The sequence below is a fragment of the Cavia porcellus genome, unplaced genomic scaffold, assembly GCF_034190915.1.
Source record: "Cavia porcellus strain 051 isolate PalLab524CR breed Dunkin Hartley unplaced genomic scaffold, mCavPor4.1 scaffold_31, whole genome shotgun sequence".
NCBI lineage: Eukaryota > Metazoa > Chordata > Mammalia > Rodentia > Caviidae > Cavia > Cavia porcellus.
The window spans coordinates 28,562,736-28,584,551 of NW_026947514.1; the positions used below are offsets into that span (position 1 = coordinate 28,562,736).

A 21,816-nucleotide genomic window follows, 5' to 3' on the forward strand; every position below is an offset into this window, starting at 1 on the left:
TTTACCTGGCTTTTTTTGATCACAGACCAAGAGGCCGTGAAAACTCCATTAATCCAGGAATTGCCAGAGGCTCTACAGCCTTCTCTGGAAGCTGCTCTGTGTGACAAGAATGTCAATGTAAGGATGGCAGCAGCACTATGCCAATATGCCGCACAGTCACATAACATCCTTGCCCGGGAAATTATGGAGACAGCTCTTGTGAATGGTGAGTAACTCCGTGTTACTGCTGACTTGGGAATATGGGGTAGAGGGAATCTCTCATCACCACCTTTCAGTCTCCCCCTTCACTCATGCTCTATGATGTCTGCTGCCATCAGATTTGGATTTATGTTAGAACATTCAGAAATCAGTTCTTCCTAGATACTTTTACAAAACTAAGCTTTTCATAGGGGTATTTGATTAGAAAATATGTCCTAAAATGGATGGACCTGGAGGACATTATGTTAAGTAAAGTAAGTCTGACACAGAAAAATAAGGACCCTATGTTCTCGCTGAGAGTCAACCTGAATGTAGAATAGTGATTACTAGAGGCTGGAAAGTAGGGGGAGAGAGGGAGCAGAAGGTGGCTAACGGGAAAATGAATTTAATCACTGTATGCTACATGCATGTACTGAAATATCACACTAATATGCACAGCTATTACATTTTAATTTAAAAAACATGAATTCTTTTGTTAACTTTTCTTTATTGAAAAGACATAACAATACCAGATATACTTTTCAAATTTTAAAAATCACCACCTGAGCACATCTTTCTTCCAATTTATATAACTTCTAGGCATCATTCATACAGGTTGTTGGATTTATTTGATCAAAATGGCTCTAGTCAGGTGTGGGGATTCATGCCTGTAACTCAGCACTAGGGAGGCTGCGGCTGGAAGATTGCTACAAATTCAAGGCCAGCCTGAGCTGCTACATATTAAGTTCAAGGACATCCTTGAGTGAGACCCTGTCTCAAGCAAAAAAACAAAAACCTGGCTATGTCAGGTTATAGGCCAAAAGTGCGTAATGTTCTCTCTATTGGGAGGAAACATCACCATTCTGGACTCATTTTTTCACCCAACCATGGCAGGTAATAGTGTGGACAGCTGGGCCGCTGCTCAGTGCTTGGCTGTTGAAGGTATTGCCACTTATCCAGTGATTAAGAGGATCCTCCATCAGCTGTTTAACAAGAAGAATGAGGACACTGAGAACCACTCTTGTGTCCTCCTGCGCCATCTCAGCGGAAAGACAGTATGTGCCCCTCATGGGTCAGAGAGGAAACTAAGTTTGGGAAGTAATCTAGATCTTTGTGATCTAATTCCAAAGTGCAGCTGTTTGGGTAGGATAATCTCAAGCACAGGTGAAAGTACCGCCAAGTGTGGGTAAACATGGGTGTGGAAGGGGATACAGGGAGACTCGACTATAGCTAGCTGAGAAGAGCTAGAAGTCAGCTGCAAATGATTTCTAACCACACAAGAACTTGTGACATGTAAGATTTGCTTCTGAAACAGGTTTACTACCGAAAACCACACAGTCCTACAATTAGGTTTAGTTTCTTTCCTAAGAAATAGGAAACAACAATTGGAGCACATATAAATCATCTCTAGGTAAAAATAAAGTCAGGAAGATTGTTTATATTATTAAATCCATATTTTCTTCCCGGATTATGACATCAGAATCAGGTGGCTTGGATGGGAGGGTGCCCATCTTTTGTAAACTCATTCTGGCCTTTATTAGGAATGAGTATCTCATGACGTTGGGACATTAATTATGCTGGTAGTCATTTATGATGTAACTTGTTCAAGATTCCAGTATCTCTAAAAGTGATTGTGACTACTGATACAAGTTTTTCCATTTCCTGATTAGACCCTGATACATACCATGCTTGCTGTGGAGCTGAACAGCCATCAATGGAAGGATCGGACTGTGGCCTGCCGAGTCTTCTCCAAGATCAGTGGAAATGTCTGTTTAGTAAGCTTTCTTTCCTTGCTTCCAGAACAGAAAGCCTAAGTAAGGCTGGGCTATAGGAACCTTTCTACTTTTTCCTGCCATATAGTATCTCACTCTCATCAAATAGATTTCTGTTCCCATTGCTACCTCTTATAACCCAGAATTACCTTCAAATGCCAACACATATTGCAACTTAAGCCAGTACTTCTTAGTGTGGTGGCAATCCACAAACTGTAACAAAATAAACACAATAACTAAGAGAAAGAGCTTAGAAATTTAGTTATTAGATACTGCTTCAAAATTAATAGTTTATAAAAGTATCAACCAAGGGCATATTTTTCACTCCACGCCCAGCCCTAAAATTGGTCCTTCATCACAGTTAAAAACTTTAAAGACCCAACAACCTAACTCAACCAGTGCCTGTTGTGGTTTTTGAGGGGTCAGCACACACATCTATAAAACAGTTCCAGAGCCAGATGTGGTGGCAGACTCCTGTAATCCTAGCACTTGGGAGGCTAAGGATCACTGTGAGTTCAAGGTCACCTTGAACTATATAGTGACACCCTGTCTCAAACAACAGCAAAAACTAAAACATAGCTCCAGCCAGGTGGACAAGTCCTATGGCATCAGCACAGGCCTTATCTATGAGAGATGTGAAATCTCACCTTTGGCCAAACAATCAGAATCTGCATTTTCCTAACTTTAACATCTGAATCACTGCATATTCACCTCCTTTGCACTTAGCACTCAGGATTACTAACTCAAAGTAAACAGACATGCAGAGACAGTAGTAAACTATGTAAAGATGAGGACTTCAGAGCAGGGTGCTGAATTTAAGGGAAGCTGTGTGTCTAGAGATTGTTTCACTCTTTCAGTAAGTAGTTTCCAACCCTATCCTACATTGCAAGGCATTATACTAGCATTGGGGGTATGAAGATATTATCTTCCTTTGATAAATGTTATGAATAACCTAAACAGAAGCAGCTATAAGATTTGGGAATTTTAGGACCTGGGCTTTAGTTCAGCATTATAAGTGCCTGCCTAGCAAGTGCAAGATCATGAGTTTGATCCCCAAAAAGATACAGGGATTTCTTACCCCTCCCCCAAAAAGATACAGGGATTTCTTACAGTTTCATGGGCAGAGGAGGCCCCACTAAGGACATGCATTTTGAACTAAATCCTAGAGTAGGAAAACATTTGAGCTAAATCCTAGAGTAGGCAAGCAGCTCCCTGCGCACTAGGGCAAATGAGCCTTGGGAAAGCTAAATCCTAGAGTTGGAAAACCAAGTAGGGGTGAAGGAGAGATGTTTCAGGCAGGGAGAACAGCTTGGCTACATTTACATCATCACCGGCTACAACTGTAATAGTATCCCTTCTACTCGATAAGAAATAAGACTGATAGGATGACCAACTGCCCTGGTTTGTCCAGAGCAGTGATGGCCAACCTGTGGCATGCTTTTCATTTGTTTTCTCTTACGATGAAAGATGTTAAGAGTTGTTTTTTCTAACCTAAAACTTCAGGATTCAGGTTTAATTGCCGTGTTGGCACTTTGTGATAAATAAGTGAGTTTTGGGTTGCACTTTGGGCACTTATCTCTAAAAGGTTTGCCATCACTGGTCCAGAGCAAACAAAGATGAACTAGTCACCTGATTAAGTATCACTTTCAAGTTTTAAATCTCTTATATATACTATGTTGGCCCTGATGCTTTATAGTAGTTTAAAGGATAAGCTTAACAAACAACTGGATTTGAGTTCTGGTTCTAGCCACTCACCATGTTAATCCTGGGCAAGTGAATCGAAGCCTCTATTGTGTCACCTATGACTGATTGATAACAATGTTTGCCCCATTAGTTTAGGAGACTAAAAGATAGGTAAAAACACCTCACATAATGCCAAGTAGAAAATTAACATTCAATAAATGATAGTCAATTTTTACACCTGTTCACAGGACATGAAACACAAGTTGATCCAGCTAATGTGGGATGACTGGAATAAGGAAGTGAGGCAAGCAGCTGCCTGCGCACTAGGGCAAATGAGCCTTGGGAAAGAAGTACATGATGCAATTAGGTAAGACCTAGTCAACATGAGAGGAACTTCTATTCTTAGACGCAGTTAGAGGCCCTGGGATAAAGATAGGTGGCATTTGTTAAGCTCTTCTGCCTGTTCAGTATCATACGAGGTCCCACTGTAAAAAGTTCAGTTACTATAGAAACTAACAGTGGAGCTAGAGGAAGCGGCATTCACTAAATTCACTTACGTAAGAGGTGATGTCTTGGGCATTTGAAGGAGTTTGAAAAACAGGACAATTATGACAAGTTCACAAGTAAGATACAAGGCCTAAACAAATATACCAAATCATATTAAAAACAAATGGCATAAATCATATCTGCTATAGAAAAAATGGAGTAGTCAGTGTGGGCTGCAGAAGCAGGGCCAAGTTTCACAGAGGATAAGTAGACAGCCTAGTCATTCTAGGCTGGGAGCCAATTACCAATTGAGCATCACACATGTGGACAGTGGAGGGTTGGTGGTATGCAGTGAAAGTTTAAGGAGGAAAAATAAAAGCAATTCATGCTTCACAGGGTTAAGCTGGTTGCAGGAAATGCCCAGGAGCGGGTGAAAGCACTCTCCCTGATAGGTGGGCTCAAGCTCATGACTGCCAAGCTTCTCCCAGGCTTCCTGCACTGCTTCTCTGATGAGTTCGTAGCAGTTCGGCAAGCAGCCTGTTCGGCAGCAGGTGCCCTGCAGATCCGTAACAAGATGGTGAGTCCTGGAAACATGATCGCATCTTACCTGAATGACCTGAAGAAGGGATTACCTTCCCTCGTTGTGCACAATACACTCACTATTCTGTGGGGACACAGAATAAGAGCTCAGAACCAAGAAAAGGCCACACCCGTCAATAAGGACCATTTAGCTTCCAGGTCTCCAGACTTCAAGGCAGAGCATATCCCTCAGTACTGTTCTGACCTGCTAGCTTCCTTACTTGAGTGCTGACAGGCGTGAGTATCAATTCTAGTGAGTGGAGCTTCACAAAGTTATTAGAGAAAATGTAACTAAGGTATGCAAAAGAAGTCTGAGACTAGGGGTGTAGCTCACCTTAGCAGGCAGAAGGCCTTGAGTTTGATCTCTATCCATACTGCCCCCAAACACATGAAAGAAGAAGTCTGTATGGCCACAGATCTGTGGGCTGAGAAATCCATAGAGCAGGTAATTCTGCTACCATGCTGTATATAGGCTAGTAGTTCAGGCTTCAGCTCATTTATCAGTAGAGTCAACAGGTCACTTTCTAGTCCTAGCACCATTTAGAGACAAGTAGTATCCCTGTTTCCTATTCATTCTTATTCTGATTCTCTTTATTTGACACTGACTTTTATTCATTTATTTTAGGTGCTTGAATGCCTCCTGACTCTGATGCAGACAGATCCTTTTTGGAAAATCAAAGCTTTTGCCATTCGAGGTATTATGGGAGTGCCCCTCCCCCCTTTTTAAAGACAGTATCTAACTATGAGGTTTAGGCTGGTCCTGAACTCGTTATATAGCCCAGGCTGGCCTTAAATTCATGGCAATCCTCCTGCCTCAGTCTCCTGCATTCTGGGATTACAGACATGTGCCATCTCATCCAGCTTCAGCTCAGCTTTAAAAAACCTTCTGTGCTAATACTGATGATGCCCAGAAATTCTCCAGTCAGGGAATGAAAAAGTAGGGGCAGATGATCTTAGTTTCTCAGAAGTTTCTTGCTGGAGAAAGGAGATTTTTAGCTTTGAGTGAATTTAGGTTTCTGTCAAATTTGTTAAGGCAAAGGGCAGACTAATCAGCCCCTGACAACAAAATTAATGTTTCAAGTAGATATTGACTGTTGGATATATCTTGCACTCCCTGGAGGTTCAGCTGTAGCACTCTGTAAAAGACCTGATTTAAGACTGTAGAACCCTTAGACCCCGCCCTCTGGCTTTCCTAATTTTTTATTATCTTTGACTTTGTTTCTTTTTTTGACATGGTCTTTGGCAAGTCGCTAGCCACCAAACTTGACTAAGCTGATGGCTTGTGAGCTTCTCATTGTTGTGACAAATAACCTGAAAAAAACAACTTAAAAGGAGTAAAGATTTATTTTGGCTCACAGTTTCAGTCTATGGTTGGCTGGCTCCATGCTTTAGGACTATGATGAAAGAGATTATCATGACAAACAGCATGTGGTAAAATAAAGCTACTCATCTCATGGCAATTGTAGCAAAGAGGAAGGGGCCATGGGCTCAATAGAGCATTTAAAGACACTCCTCTGGCCTACTTCTAACCAGGCCCTAATTCTAAAGTTTCCACAACCTCCCAATAGTGCTGAGGGGTTTTTCTTTGCTTGTTTCTTTTGGGCGCAGGGGTATTTAAGATTCAAACCCTAACAGCTGTTCTCAGATATGTCTCAAATCTCATCCATAATTAGGCAAATTAGTTTCTGGGCAAAGATGAAATCAAACATCTTCCTAGTAATCCTTTGAAGGTAATATCCCACTCTAATCTATCTCTCAAGTTTGCACATATGTTTGTGGTGCTATAAACTTAGGCTGTCACATGGCTAGGGAGGGCTCTATCACCAAGCATCCCCACTCACTAATTTTTGTTGTTGTTTTTGATGTTTTACTTTTTTATCCCTGAGATTCTAATGGTGATTAGTTACCATCCAAAAGGGAAGATACGGTTTGCAATCATCTATTTGTGGATGTTCACATAGGGCCAACTCAGTCTTCATTAACAGGGGGGCAAGCTACCCTCTTTATCCCTTCAGCTTTGGGACAGATTGGGGAAGTGAATCCCCAAGTGGCTGATCTCCTGCTCTGGGCTGTCCACTATGAAGAATCGCCAGGTGTACGAGTGGAAGCTTGCCGTAGCATCCTGGCCCTCAAACTTCAAGGGGACAGGGTCAGAGACACCTTCCTAGATGTACTTCTTCTGGAGAACCATGATGCTGTTCTAAAGTAAGCACTCAACTCTGGTGCCTGCCACAACTTCCTAGATGGCCTATTCTTCCATCCTTGTTCCTAAATCTACCCCTGCCTTTCTAGGCTACCTCTCAGTAGTTAATGGCCCACTGTGCCATTCACTTACCCACTCAAATAAGTAAAAGAAAAACCAGCCCATAGTAGCCAAATTCAGTTTCTGTGCTAGTCCCACCCCTCCTCGCCACATGCCCAGCTGGTTTTGAGTACTGTATTATATATTCCACTAAATGTATCAAGTACCAATCATGACAACAGGCTTTAGAGTCAAAAATTCTGGTGTTTGAAATCCGGCTTAGTCACACAATAGCTATGTGAGCCTGGAGCAGCACTTAAGTCACTGTAGCCATTCTTTTTGTTTTCTTTTCTTTTTTTAATGACAGTCTACATAACAGCGGCAGTGACAGTAAAATGACACTTGGTACCTGTCATAAAGAAGTTCAATAAATGGTGCCTATTAGTACCTTCAAATAGATCATTTCAATTGTACAATACCCCTAGGAACCAATGCCTTCCCATGAGCCAGGGGTGGCCCCCATGGGGAACGGAAGAGAATCAAGAAGCTAAACCACACTTTGCCATGAGCCAGCTGGTGCTCAGGCTGAAAGACAAGAAGAGCATACTCCGCCCTTGCGTCTACCCTTATAAGCAATGGGCTGATTGGATAAAGTCAGGCTAAGATGATAGCAATTAAAGTAAAAAAAGTAACAATGCTTTTATTGTTTGAATGACTTTGTAGGCCTAAAACTGGTAATCTAAGCATCTATTTGGAGGATAGCAATATGCATTATAACAGCTGTGGGGGATTTCCTTCTATTTTAGAAATCCAATGTTTCATTTCATTTTACTGCTTTGTTTGATAACCTGGGCAGCTATTCTGAAGATAATAAATAATATATAACAACCATTGTTAAATTCCTGTCATCTTGTTTTAAAAATCTATATAGCTATTATATTTCAGTGGTTGTTGTTTTATTTGCTTCTTGATTTTTCTATTATTTCTTTTTTCTCTTTAAAATAAAAAATATATACATATATCCCTAGGAACCTCAGCAAAACTGGAGTTAAAATTAGAATGTATGATTCTTCTTATTTTCTACCCCTGTGCTTGTTTAAAGGATAAGGTACAACAATGTAAGAAGTCCATCATTCTCTTTCAGGGAAATTAACCAGGCAATGAAGATACTCAACTTAGGAAATGAAGAATACCAAGAAATGGTCCAGGAGGTCAAGAACAGAGTAAATAAATACAAGTAGTGTTTTCAAGAGAAAATTCAGGGCTCACAAGAATTCCTGGGATCCTTTTTACTCCTAAGCATGTATATGCCCTTTCCCATCACAGAAACACTTCATACACCACAGATACTGTATTGTTTGAAGACATAAAACATATGTGCAGGTTTATAAAATTCTGTTAGTATGAAGACAAAAACAAAAATCTAGGAGTCCTATCAAGTAACCATCAAAATGGGGCTTACATTGCTTTTTTACCATATCTTTCTTTCCCGTTTTCTCCCCACCATTCCTTAAATCTTAGGGTTTTTTTCCTTCTTTTTTATTTATGAGCATAAAGAAGGAATGAGAGACTAAGCCTGGCCTCCTAGATTTTCTTTTTTCTTCTCAATTTTCCTTAATGCCTAATGTGGGAACTTTCACTAAAGGAACTCTCTATCTGAAAGGGTTCTAATTTTTCAAAGCTGTTAACATAAAATGAAGGAATATAGGGAAAAGCACATAAAAATAGCAATTCACAAAACCAACTTCACACCAAGCAGGTATTTCTTAGCAGATTCCTTTCATCATGACCAAATAGGTAAAGTAAAATTTTTATTAGCAGGTATAAAAAAACAGCCAGAATTTTAGGTACCTATATACCACCTACTACTGAGAAGCATAATGTTACTTTGTTGATTTTTTTTAAGATTTGCTATCTACAAACTTTTGAACATTTGTTTTAATCTAGATTGAAAAACTAAACCAAAAGGACTTGCTGACGCAGAAAATATTCAAGATAGAGAGAGTCATAAGAGAAGTGAAAGAAGCAGCAAAACGTGTTTACTCACAACCCAAAGAGGGGCAAAAACCATTGAAACTCCACACTTTTCTCCAAAAAACTTTTCAGGGTAGGTTTCCTAAGGGTAAATCCTATGCCTTAATTCCTTTTTTTAAAAATTATTTTTGAGATGGGGTCTTACTTTGTAGTTCAGACTAGCCTGGAACTTACTATGTGGTCCAGGCTGGCCTCAGACTCTGGCAACTTTCCCATCTCACCCTCTCAGTGCTACACCCAGCTGCCTTGACACTTTATAATAAACCTATTCCGGGTACGTGCCTGTAATCCCAGCACTTGGAAGGCTGAGGCAGGGCAGGAGGATCGCCATGAGTTGAAGGCCAGCCTGGAATACACAATGAGTTCAAGACTAGCCTGGACTACATAGTGAGACACTATCTCAAAAAACAAAACAAAACAATAAACCTATTCTGGGATATAGATTTGAGACTTAGTGAACAGTTTCATAGGATGAGAGTTAGGAAAGGCTACTTCCTTCTCAGTCACTATCTGCTTAGTCTGTTATTTTTTCCCCCTTTCTATCAGGTTTATTATTTGCTATTTTTGCCTCCTTAAGAAAAGGTAGCTGCACTCAGACTGAAAAGTTAGGCCAGAAAAGGACAACTTAAAAAAAAAAAAACACAAGTCTTTATAAAACAAAACAAAAAACTGTGGTTTGATTCAGCACCAAAAAAGGCCTTAGAGGAGTGATTCAAAGGAGAGCTAATGTTTTTATTTACGTGTACAAATGCTTTTGTAAATTCTGTGTGTGTGCTGTGCTGGGGATTGAACGTGGGGTTTTGCACAGACCAGAAAAGCATTCTTTAAGCAACACCTTCAATTGCTTTTGTAAAAATTTCTGAAACAGCATCTTGCTATATAGTTCAGACTGGCCTTGAACTCACTATATACCCTTGGCTGGCCTTCAAATCACTGTGATCCTGCTGCCTCAGCTTCCAGAGTGCCAGGATTACGGGTGTGCATCATCATGCTCACCTTGTAATTTTTTAAAAAAGATTTTATAATAAAGTTCTCACCCTTAAAAAACCGGCCCTATCAGTTATGGTGATAGGTTCTTAAGAGTCCTAGATACAACCTAAATAATGAGAGTGTAGAAATCAAGCTGTACCAAAATAATACTTACAAAATCTGTGTGCCCAAGCGTAGTAGCAGCCTCGGGTCACTCAGCCAGCTGCCTACCAGCCACCACCCCAAACCCAGGTCTTCTGGTTCCAATTCCAAGTGCTCTTTCTGGTACAACAGGCTCTTTTCCACCAACCATGAGAATATTCACTTGCCAGATTTGGGGAAGTTTCTTCCAACTGCCAGGAAAAAAATGAGAGTGGAGAGTAACTTGAACAGCAGTCTTCCCTCATGGCCAGCTTACTAAAACTTGGCTAAGACCTATGACAGCACAACTAGGTGACAGGTTGCCCCTTTGGGACCAGACAACGATGTAAGTGAGTACTGTACAAAAACATAATATGTACTGTTAAAGCTGACTGTGCTTTGGGGTTTAAATACAACAATTAAAGTAAGTAAATTACACCCAAAGTTAAAGAAACTACGCCAATCAAATGTGTTTCTCTTCTTTAACTTTTGCCAATTGGTGCCAGGGATCTAGGGACTGAATCTAGGGCTATGTGTGCTATGCTATACCCACAGCCCTCTCCTTTCAAGTGATTAACATGCTCCTTTTACATCCTGCAACCACTTCAAGTTGCTTTTCACTTCTCTTGCATTTCTTCAAACCAATCCACATAATAATCTACCTTCGAAAATTGAGAAACATTCTTTGGTACTTTAATAAATCATATAAACTTATTAACAAACATGATACCCCAATGCTCCCCCAAAACTGATGAAAGAGAACTTAAATGAAAGATACAACTTCCAAATAAAAACTTCTAATGTCTTAAGCAGAGTGACAAAAACCATTGCTCACAGTTCACAGAAGCCTAAGAGGAAAGCTGGTGCTCTGAAATGATAAAGGTCACTTTTGCAAAAATAGCTCTTTTGTTTTCCTACTCCAAGTTCTGCTTTTATTTTTGTACCTAGATGAGGTGGCTCTTCCCAGAAGACCGTCTGAGACTTGTGACATTGAAGAAGTCATAAAGGTAAATGTTACCATACTGATGGTTACCAAGAGCAGGAATTAGGAACAAAACCAAAATGGACGTGGTGGTAGTGTTGAATTGCTGCTGTCTTGTTTCTAGCAACCAACAAGGAACTAGTTTGGAGCTAGAGGCACCTTCGTGAGTAGCAGCCCCTTATCATACAGCATAGTTGCCAAAGAAAGCTGGTCCTCCACACTGTCACAGGGTAGGTCCCCTATTCTCACAAACTCTGGGTAGGAGCGAAGCAAGAATTCCATGGCATCAGCTTGCTGGGGGTAAATTTCCAAGCATTTGGGTTCCTCCAGATGATAAACACGAGAGTTTTCCACCGTGTAATAGAGAAACAACTGGCCCCCCTCACCCACCAGACGAGCTATCCCATCCTGCAACATGTGGACTTCAGTTTCTGTTGTCAACTGGGCACCCACGTTTACTGGCTCTCCAGCCTCCCAGCGAATTGGGAGCCCGTAAACACTTAGTACCCTCTCCCTATCAGTCAACACGGGTGGCAGAGAATCGTGGATGAAGTCTTTAGCTCGCTGGTCAGCCACAGCATCAACAGGTGCAAAGTGTCCAAGGCGAGCAACCAAGACCCGTACTTTCTCCATGAAGGCAGTTCTTCTTGGATCCTTAGAATCAGAATGTTGGGCCCCCATGTAATCCATGAAATCTCGGGGAAGACCCCTCCGAAACTCCACGTTTTCTTCCATTGCAGCCTGCAGGGCCAGGGGCAGAATGGTCTCCAGGAAATCACCCCAGGTATTGCGCTGGTACGTGGACAGGGTCAGGTGCAGAGAGTGCACTCCATCCTGGCATTCAGCTTGGTGAATAAAGCCCCGAGGGAAATAGAGTAAATCCCCAGGTTCCAGAACAGTCTGCAGCACCGGCTCACCAAGGTCCTCCTGGCTGAAATTGGGGCTAGATGTCAGGGCCAGTTCTTCACCTGGGACCCGGGGACGGTAGACACGCCAGAATTTCCTACCTTCCAGCTGCAGCACGAAAGCTTCAATGTCGTCGTAGTGGGGCGCAAAGCCCTGGGAGTTGGGGGGCGTGAGGTAGACATTGGAGCCTGCCATGCTTCCAAACTGCTCCTGGAGCACAGCCAAAACCTGCCACACAGTGGTCGAGAAAGCCTGCGGACAGAGGAGGCGCAAAGAGCAGCCGGCCTGGTACAGCGACCACGCAGCGGCGGGCAGCGCGCGGCCCGGCGGGTTCAGGGTCTCGCGCCTCCCGTTGATGTAACGCGCGGCGTCTAGGTGCTGTCCAAACTGCACCTCCTCGTTGCGCAGAATCGAGTCCAGTTCAGCAGTAGAGAAAAGGCCCTGGTAGTAGGCGTGGTCCTGCCGCCGTACCAGCACCGCTTCCCGCTCCCAAAGGCGCCGGTAGAAATGGTCTGGAGGCATGGGCGCGATGAGCCACTCAAAGAGGCGGGCCGCTCGGCGCCGGCTGCTGGGGATGCGGTTCAGCTCAGCCAAGATGCACTGCAGCGGGGAGTTCCAGGACAGCTCCTGACCCGCCTTATCCACCTGCGGCGCGGGGTTCGCCCCGTGCTGAGGGGTGCAAGGCAGGGTCCCGCAGTCCAGAGCTCGGGCGGAAGCAGCCTGCACCTCCGCCACGCGCGCTGGCGGGGTCTGCAGGGAACGCGCCGCGGGAGAGGCCTCCAGCAGCTCTGGAATGGCCACTGGGTCACAAGGCAGCGCGTCCCCAGGATTGTCGGCCGTCGTCTGTACCCTCGAGTCCTCTGAGTCCTCGTTTGGCAGCGCCTGAGCCCTGAGCGCGGCCATGCGGGACGCGACACTTCTCCTCAGCTGCCTTCGGATCTTCCTGGGCCTCAAGGGCAGAGCCAAGACTGACCCGCTGTGTGGCTGGGGCGGGCGCCGGCGCTTCAGCCGCGTGCGCCTCACCCTCCCAGCACTAGACTGCAGCGCCTCCATGGCAATACGGTCCTCCTGGACTACACAGCACCCCACCACCACTGGGAGAAAGGAATTCAAGCTGGAGGCGGCCGCGAAGCATTCTGGGAAGGAGGCGTGGCTTCCAGCGGGTTCAGCATTGGCTACGCCCACCGCCCTCCTCCAGACTTTTGCTCGCGGCGTTCGTAGTCCAGGTTAAATTCTCCGGTTCACCCTACAGGGGGAGGATCCGTGTTAAGGTAACTCAGATTCCATATTCAGAGAGCAATTTAAAAGTCAAGTTTCTGGACACTTACTTCTTTTTTCCTTTTATTCTGACTATTGTGTTCCTGACGTCCTCTTTTCTGTGAACAGGATGTTCTCCAGCAGTTTCTCCCGGAGAGGGCACAGTTCTTTGCAAGAAATGGTTTCAGGCAAACTTCATTCTGCACAAATCCCAGGTCCAACCACTCTTTTTACGCTGCTGAAACTAACTTCACTGAATGAAACCCTAACAAGCTCTCTTTCTAACTTCCCTTCCTTTCAAATGCTGTAGTCAATCTCTCTCTGAAAAAGAAGTTAATGAGCTTTTCTGAATTCTCACCCTCAGCCACAGGAATTGAACCTCTTCCTCAAAGGCAGAACTACAAGCCCAGCCTTGTTTACTGTTTTGGGGCAGTCTCACTGAATTCCCCAAATTGGCCTCAGATTTGCTATTTTCGTGCACCTAGTAGTTGGATGGCCAGAGTCACCACTATCTGGCTTTGCATGCATTAGTTTTTTTTTTTAAATTAAGTTTATTGATACACTTTAAGTGTACATAATGATCACATTCATCACGGAATTTGTACCTGTATATGATATATTTTTTTGTGTGTGTTTGTTTTGAGATGGTGTCTCACTATGTAGTTCAAACTGACCTCAAACTCACGGAGATCCTCCCCACCTCAGCCCTGTGAGTGTTGGGATTACAGGCATTGCCATAAGCCCGGCTACCTGTACATAATGCATAATGTATCTTGATTCTTTTTCTGCGTACACTCTTGATAACTTTCCTTCCCTCCTATCTAAGGTCTTGTTTCATTAACCGCAAAGTCTCTTGGGAACAGACTTCTAAAATCTGGGTCTTTCATTTAACAGGCACTATGATAGACATAAGGGTGTAATTGTTGCGAACAAAGTCACTTGTTTTCATGCACTTATTGTTACTTTATTAATATGCATTTGTTTATCTCTATTTACATTGTTTAAGATAAATTCCCAGAAATAGCATTGCTGAGTGAAAGGATAAGATAGTTTTTGTGATGATTAATAGGTTTTACCTATTGTCCTTCAAATGGATTTACCAAACTGCTCTTCAAGAGTAGACTACATTGTAAGCGTAATTGCTAATGCTTCATGCAATGGCAGTACCCTAGCCAATAGGGTTTATTCATGGCCTGATTATTGCTATTGCAAGAAATTTTAAGCATATTCTTCCTTTGTTTCTTTTCATTTTGTTTTGTTTTTGTATGTTTGATTTTTTGGTTTGCTTTTTGAGGTGGAATCTTTCTGTGTAGCTCAGGATGGCCTCAAAGTAATGATCCTTTTGCCTCAGTCTTCTGAGTGCTAAGAATATGGGCATATGTGCAGCCACTCCCAGGGAATTATAATGAGCATATTAGACTAGATGGCTTCTAGTGGCTTTTCTGTGGTTCCACTGAGCTTAAATTGCTCCCTTTCTCAGTCACACTCCTACCTAACCCTTTACAAAGCTTTTAGATTTTACTGCTACCCTTGCCTAAGATTCACCCTTTCATCTTTATGTCCCACATGGCCTATTACATGATTCTCAACTGGGGCAATTTTGCCTCCCTAAGGACAATTGTCAATGTCACGGAGAAGAAGGGAATTTTGAACATCTGGTGGGAAGGGACTAGAGGTGCTGCTAAATATCTCACAATGCAAGGAAAACTCCCTACAGCTAACAATTATATGACTCAAAAGGTCAATGATAGTACTGGGGCTGAGAAACCGTATTAGCTTCCCAAATAGTGTCTTTACTCTCTTCTATGTTGATTTATACTACAGAAAACGACCAGGATAATTTTTTCAAATTATGTATCTAACCCTGTCACTGTATTCTAGCTGGAACCCATGTGCCCACGAATACTCCAGGCTCCTCTACTTGACACTAAAGTCACATAATGTTATATTCTCCCTATCAGCCTAAACTCTACTGCTACAAGCTGGACTACTTGCTCTTCTTTTCCACTCTTGTCCTGCATATATTCTCTCATGCTGTTCCCTCTTAGTGATGTCACTAATCATATCAGACAAGACCATTTTGCAAAGTTGTGCCTACACAGTTCTGCTCAAGGTTTCCTAGCCAAGAGGCCAAGTAGTGGCTTAAGCCAACTATAGTGGTTTGAAACAAGAATGTCACCCCCAAACTCATAATTTGAAGATTTGGTTTCCATTGCAGCAATGTTCAGAGGTGGGGATTCAGTAATAAGGCTTTTGAACTCATCAATGGATTAATGCATTGATGGCTTCATAATTTAATAGACTATTGAGAGATGATGGAAACTTGGGAGTGTCTTTCAAAGGTGTATCATGTCCTCAGCCCCTTTCTGTCTCTTTTCCTCCCTCTCTTCTTCCCCTTCCTCCGTCTCCTTTCCACATGTGATGAGGTGAGTAGCTCTACTCCCTCATGCATTCCATGCTGTGACATTTGGCCCTCAGAAGTCCAAAACAATGAGATCACCGTAAGGGGGCTAGGGATTTAGCTCAACAATGAGATCATGTGACCATGAACTGAAAGCATGAGCCAAATAAACTCTCTTCCTTTTGTCATAGCCACAATAAGCTAGCACACAAACCACTGTTACTCCATGTCCTATGCCCTAGTATAGGGCCACAGGGTCTGGAAGGGACAATAAGAGGGGAGCCCTCTTCATAATTGACACAAAGGCTGTATGCAATGGCAGAACCCTGGTGCTGGATCCCTTGGGGAAATGTAGATGAAGGAAGGTCTCATTCGTCACTGGGAAGTTGAATTGTCTTTTCAAAAGAGTGATTTTCATTTGGCAAAGGACACTTCCTGCCAGGATCTAAGGAACATACTCTGCTTTTCTGCCTGCAAGACTGAGGGATCCTTTCCTCAGATGTAAGAGGGCTGTAGTTTGCTATTTCCACAGCAAACAGATATCTCCTCCTCCCAGGCTTTCCTGTGACCTCATCCTTTTCTTTTTCCAACATCTTGTCATTTCCTCAGAGAAAAAGTATAGCTGATATCTCTGTCCCCTGTGACTGGGAGTTGCCTTTTGGAATCTTCCTTATCTGTAATTTCATCACTTTCCTGTAATTCTACGAAAGAAGCTATTAATAACCATTTTCATATATTTATAACTTAATGACTTAGAATAATATTCTTACTATATTGTTGAATAGGAGTAAAAGTAGGCAAAATAAGAATTACATGCCTGGAATCCCAGTACTCAAGAGGCTGAGGCAGCAGCTTAACAAGGCCAGTTTGGGCTACATAGGGAGACCCTGTCTCAAAATAAACAAACAAAAATTCCAGAGTTACAGCATGTAATGTGTTTGTGTCAATCCCTACATCCATTTGAACTACTGAATAAAGTTTGAGAACCTTAATACCACATACTCAACATTGATTATTATTGAGATATTGAGATACCCTTATATAATCTTTGGGTGATATGGTGGATTGACAACTGGTGATCAATTTGTAATACCAGCTGAACTGAATCAGAGCGGTGCTGGGTTTGGAGGGTCCACCTGAGGGTTGTTGCCAACAACATAAAAAGGAGAGGAAGTGGTGGTGTTGGTTCTTCTGTTGCTATTGGTTCTAAAGGAGCTTGTCAAGCTGCTTTCCTGGTATGAACTTGGCTGTTATCATCAGAAGAGCTCAGAATCTTGTCACTGAGAATGGCTGTGATTCACTTTGGGAGAGCCCTGGTCCTTATTTTGAGCATTGCTTCCTGGCTCTGGAGGGGGAAGATGGTGTGTGGTTCAATCTCCTGGAAGAGCCTGTCATGATGATTTCCTGATGTGAACTTGGCTGTTCTCACTGATGGAGGAGTTCTGGACCTTGTTGAGGATGGCTGGTACCTTTCAGGGGAACTCTGGTCTTATTTTGAGCATCACGTCCTGGCTCCAGTGCAGCTCCCTCAGCCTACTGGCACAGATCCTTCACCCTGCTATCATAGACTTTCTGGCTTCCACTGCTGACCTTTGGGCCTTCCCAGTGCAGATCAGTGAAACAGGCTTGCATGGGACATTGCCATGGGCTCTAGGTATTCAACTGGACTCATGCAGGATATTGTTGTGGGATCCAAGCCCTCTGCTAGATTCTTTGGAGTTCTTAGTGCATGAACAGATTTCCTGCACTTTTTTGTGTTTGACTCTTGGGGAGAGTTTTATAAAACAATTTTATGACTTTTGTGTTCTCTATTAAATTGTTTTCCTTGTAAACCTGACTACAAGTGACAATTCATCAGCATCAAAATTTTAATGTTATATCCAGTATAGTGACCTGTCATCAGAAATTATTATTGACCAGTTTGGTTTTTCTTCCATTTTGTTAATGGGTAAAAATTAAAACTGTCTGACCCATTTGGGAATAATGATGTATCCCTGTACCCTTAACTATTCTGGAGACTGAAGCAGGAAGGATCAAAAGTTTCAGTATAACTTGAAACTGTTAGCATGATCCTGTCTCAAAATAAAAACCAAAAATAGCTGGGGATTCAGTTCAGAGCATAGGCTATGGGTCAATCCCCAATACGGGGGAAAAATCTGACCAATAGTAGAGTTATTTACTGTTTTAGTTTCTGGGAATTATTCCAAAACACTTTATCAAGATTTGTCAAACAACTTTCATTAATATATGTTCATCTTTTACTTAATTGTATCTTGTTTAACTCTATGTATTAAATAACAAAATAATGGAAGACTGGGGATGTACTTGTAGTGGTGACACTTGCCTAGCATGTGTGAGGCCCTGCGTTCAATTCCCAGCACCACTGAGAAAAAGCTTAAGGAAAATTACAATTTTAATCACTTCCTCATATCTTTACCAATACAGTATCATCTGATAAAATAGTTTTCATGCACTTTTATGTATTTCTTTTTTTGTTTTGTTTTTAAAACAGGTCTCCCTATGTAGTTCATGCTGGCCTTGAACTCACTATGTAGCCCAGACTGGCCTTGAGTTCATGGTAATTCTCCTACCTCAGCCTCCCAAATGCTGGGATTATAGGTATGTTCCACCCTATAGGCTTTTATTTATTTATTTATTTGTTTATTTTTCTTATTTTACTGGAGATCAAATCCAGGATCTAATGTGTGCTAGGCAAGCACTGTACCACTGACATACATCCAAGTCCTTTTTATTTATGTATTTATTTATAGATAGGGTCTCACTATATTGTTCAGACTGGCCTTGAACTCACTCTGTAGTCCTAGCTAGTCTTGAACTCTCAGCAGTTCTCCTGCCTCCACCTACTGTGTGGCTGGAATGACAAGTTTGTTTTTCTTGTTTTGTTTTCTTTTGACACAGGATCTGTCCAAACTTCCCTACTAGCCTTGACCTTGAAATCCTCCTGTCTCAGCCTTCCAAGTAGCTGAGATTACAGATGTATTCCAGCACTCCCAGTTCCCAGTATACTTTTAAAATATTTATGCCAGATTTTGCAACCACAGATTTAATTTATTATAGAAAATACTTGGTATATGACCTGATCAGCAAAGCCAATGAAAGATCTGGCTCCCACTATCTTCCATTCCTTTTCATTATGGTTCAGTTTCAGTGTATATATATCAGACTCAGTAACCCAAACTCCCTGGAAAAGAATTTTATTAACTAGACTTTATATTGCTATGTGCAACTCTTGTGGCCTTTAGTCTTACAGATGCCACTCATATGCAAAGTTTTACCCACCGCCTTCACTGAAGTAGTTTTGCACAGTTGGAGTCTCTTGTCCTAGTCTGAATTTCTTCCTGTTATCTCCTTCCTTCTGAAGTGAATTTTTAAATTTTTCATATATTAAGGTTCACTCTTTGTGCTGTAAATTTCTGTGGATCTTAAAAAATGATAATCTCATGTATTCATGGTACTTACCACCATCCAAAGTAGCTTTACCACCCTAAAAATCTATTTGATCTTTTTCTCCTCCTCTCAAACACTTGATGAGCCCCAATATTTTCACTGTCTCTATAATTTTGTCCTTTCCAGAATGTTGCATGATTGTAATCATATTTATGTAGCATTTTCAGGCTGGCTTCTTTGAATTAGCAGTTCACTAAAGGAGGTTCATGAATGTCTTTTTGTATTTTGGTAGGTTATTTTCTTTCTTCTTTGACATTGTATAGATGTATCAGTTTGTTCATTTACTTATTGGCAGACATGCTGGATGATTCTTAATTTTGGTTTATAAATAAAGCTTCTACAGACTTTCATGTACAAATCAGACATACTTTTTATCATGACTTCATCTTTCATTTCAATGTAACAGTCAAAAATATAATAAAACTATAATAGAGCAATACACCTTGAAAGTTAAAATAGTTTATTATTTTATTTTATTTTTTTATTTTAAAGAGAACAAAACAGAATAAGCCAATCAAAACAAGCCAATGTAAAAGATATAGGACTTCAAAATATTACAAAATCAACTATAGTTACTGTAAAGCCTTTTGATGTCTTCAAAATAGTTGCAGATAACTTTAGGCATAGTAAAAATCAAATAGAACAGAATAGAATAGAAACAATAAAAACAAGACAATGAATGCAATAAAGGAGTTCAAAACAAGCCAATAGTAAATCCAAAATTGCTACCATAATATATCTTGCTATCTTTGAGATAGTTGCTCCTGCCATTGAATTTGACATAATCAAGCAAGACAAAAGAGAATAAAACCCAACCCAAAAAAACAATGGAAATGATACAGGACTTCAAAACAAGACCATAGGGAATCAACAATGGCTGCAACTCTCAGAAGGAGATCCCCAATAGATATCACACTGTGCACCAATATCCTCTGAACCTATGATCAGACCACTGGCCATAGACCTGCAATGTTAGTGAAACACCAAAGCACCACAGGCATCCAATTGCATTTCACCTTAACAGCTATTATCACAGCCTGTGTTTCTCTGCATAAGCCTGTCGCTTACAACATGGGTAGGTGTTGGGTGGGGGGTCTCTCTGTTCCAATCTGGTGGCAACCCATGCATGGCACTGGTTCCCGGACTAGGCTTGCTTGCTGGTGTGGCTTTGTTCTCTCTCCCCTACTCCGGCCGGAGAATGGCGCTGACTCAGAGGGAAAGGCTGGGTTCTGTCTGTTCCAGTCCAGCAGTAGCCCATGCATAGTTCATTATTTTAATAATAATTTTATATATGGTTTTTAGGGTTGCGTGTGGCTCAGTGGTAGAGCATTTATGTAGCCATAGATTCAGTCTTCAGCATCTAAAAAGAAAAACAGAAATGGTTCGTTATAATTGATTTACCCAATTATTGAGTAATAAAAGGAGAATAAATATGTTGGTTCTTATTACTTTACCAGTAATAATACAGTAAATGTATCTGAAATAATTATTAGTAATGCAAGGAATATTATAAAAGGTAGGGGATTGCACAGATGTGTGAGTGGGCATATATTATGGGTAGTCTTGTGAGATTAATTCAAGAATAGTCATGCATAAAAATTAGAAATAGGCAGGCACTGTGGTATGCCCCTGTAATCCCACCCACTCAGTGAGCTGAGGCAAGAGGATCACAAATTTGAGGCTACTACCCTGCATAATGTATAAGACCTTATTTCAAAAATAAAAATAAAAAGATGGTATGTAGCTCAAGTTACAATGTTACTTAGCTTGCCTGAGGTAAGCAATCTTGGTTCAATCTCTCCTACAAAAAAAAAAAAATCAGAAGTAATTCCATCAAATTAGTAACACATTTTTAAAATATTCCAGCCAGCTATGGTAATGCATGCCTGTAATCCTAGCATTCTGGAAGACTGAGACAAAAGGATTGCAAATTCAAGTTTAGTCACTTGGCAGGAACTTGTCTCAAAAAAAAAAAAAAAAAAATTAAAAGAACTGGGGAATAGGGGCTGGGGATTTAGCTCAGCGGCATAAGCTCCTGCCTTGCAAGCAGGCAGTTGTGAGTTCAATCCCTGGTACCGGTAAAAACGAAAAAGACAAAAAAAAAAAAAAAAAAAGAACTGGGGAATATAACTCAATGCAAAAGTCTGAGTTCAAGGTCCAATACCTCAAAAAAAAATTCTGTTTAATGAAGAGAAAGATAAATATATATAATGACAGATAAGCCTGTTCTATATAAACACATATGTTCTGATAAATTTCATTTTGTTTAGTTCCTGTCAAACAAGAAAAATGAATGGTACATTTACAGTGCTGCAGGGAATACTTTTTTTACTAGATATCAGTAAGAGCTAAATGTTTATTTTATGAGTTTTATATATATGATAACTAAAAAGACTATAGACTATAGACTATAGCTATCTATAGACTAGCTTCTGGCCCTGTACATTTTAAAAGTATCCTAGTTTTGTCTCCTATTCCAACCCATGTTAATATTGGGTACCATAGGACGTGTTCTTATCAAGCTATGGTCCTTCATTTTCATGGCACATCAGCACTTTAGTAAGCATGGCAGGCAGTAGAGCACTTGGTCATGTTAGGATGACCAGCAGTAACCTAATCAGGACCACCCTGGATCAGTGAGGCCTCTGCCCTTGGGCCTCAGCTTTGGTGAACTCAGCCCCTACCTCTGACCACACCATTCATCAAAGGATAAGAAATC

At 41.4% G+C, this 21,816-nt stretch overlaps 3 protein-coding genes across 6 annotated transcripts in view; 2 read left to right on the forward strand and 1 right to left on the reverse strand.

Moving 5' to 3' along the window:
• The window catches only part of Riox1 (ribosomal oxygenase 1), a 35,650-nt gene extending 22,571 nt beyond the window's left edge, over nucleotides 1-13,079 (reverse strand). Inside the window, exons 1-3 of one of the 3 annotated variants that reach the window (XM_063241397.1) lie at nucleotides 10,919-13,079; nucleotides 10,118-10,295; nucleotides 666-2,162 (exon numbers count right to left, since the gene is read on the reverse strand). In XM_063241397.1, the coding sequence (XP_063097467.1) occupies nucleotides 11,204-13,024 (1,821 nt within the window). In that variant the 5' untranslated portion in view covers nucleotides 13,025-13,079 and the 3' untranslated portion in view covers nucleotides 666-2,162; nucleotides 10,118-10,295; nucleotides 10,919-11,203. Of the gene's footprint in view, nucleotides 1-665; nucleotides 2,163-8,733; nucleotides 10,296-10,918 lie in introns of those variants that run through there. The other 2 variants (XM_013155170.3, XM_063241396.1) reach the window with 2 other exon arrangements.
• Heatr4 (HEAT repeat containing 4) overlaps nucleotides 1-21,816 on the forward strand; it is a 34,727-nt gene that overhangs the window by 11,949 nt on the left and 962 nt on the right. Inside the window, exons 6-15 of the mRNA XM_023566105.2 lie at nucleotides 26-205; nucleotides 1,072-1,232; nucleotides 1,848-1,952; nucleotides 3,881-3,999; nucleotides 4,515-4,695; nucleotides 5,323-5,392; nucleotides 6,713-6,902; nucleotides 8,084-8,162; nucleotides 8,887-9,046; nucleotides 11,032-11,090. Coding sequence (XP_023421873.1) covers nucleotides 26-205; nucleotides 1,072-1,232; nucleotides 1,848-1,952; nucleotides 3,881-3,999; nucleotides 4,515-4,695; nucleotides 5,323-5,392; nucleotides 6,713-6,902; nucleotides 8,084-8,162; nucleotides 8,887-9,046; nucleotides 11,032-11,090 — 1,304 coding nt within the window. The remainder of the gene's footprint in view (nucleotides 1-25; nucleotides 206-1,071; nucleotides 1,233-1,847; nucleotides 1,953-3,880; nucleotides 4,000-4,514; nucleotides 4,696-5,322; nucleotides 5,393-6,712; nucleotides 6,903-8,083; nucleotides 8,163-8,886; nucleotides 9,047-11,031; nucleotides 11,091-21,816) is intronic.
• Nucleotides 13,220-21,816, forward strand: part of Numb (NUMB endocytic adaptor protein) — a 196,452-nt gene continuing 187,855 nt past the window's right edge. Inside the window, exon 1 of one of the 2 annotated variants that reach the window (XM_063241371.1) lies at nucleotides 13,220-13,242. The gene's annotated coding sequence lies outside the window, so the exon portion shown is untranslated. The remainder of the gene's footprint in view (nucleotides 13,243-21,816) is intronic. The other variant, XM_063241380.1, reaches the window with a different exon arrangement.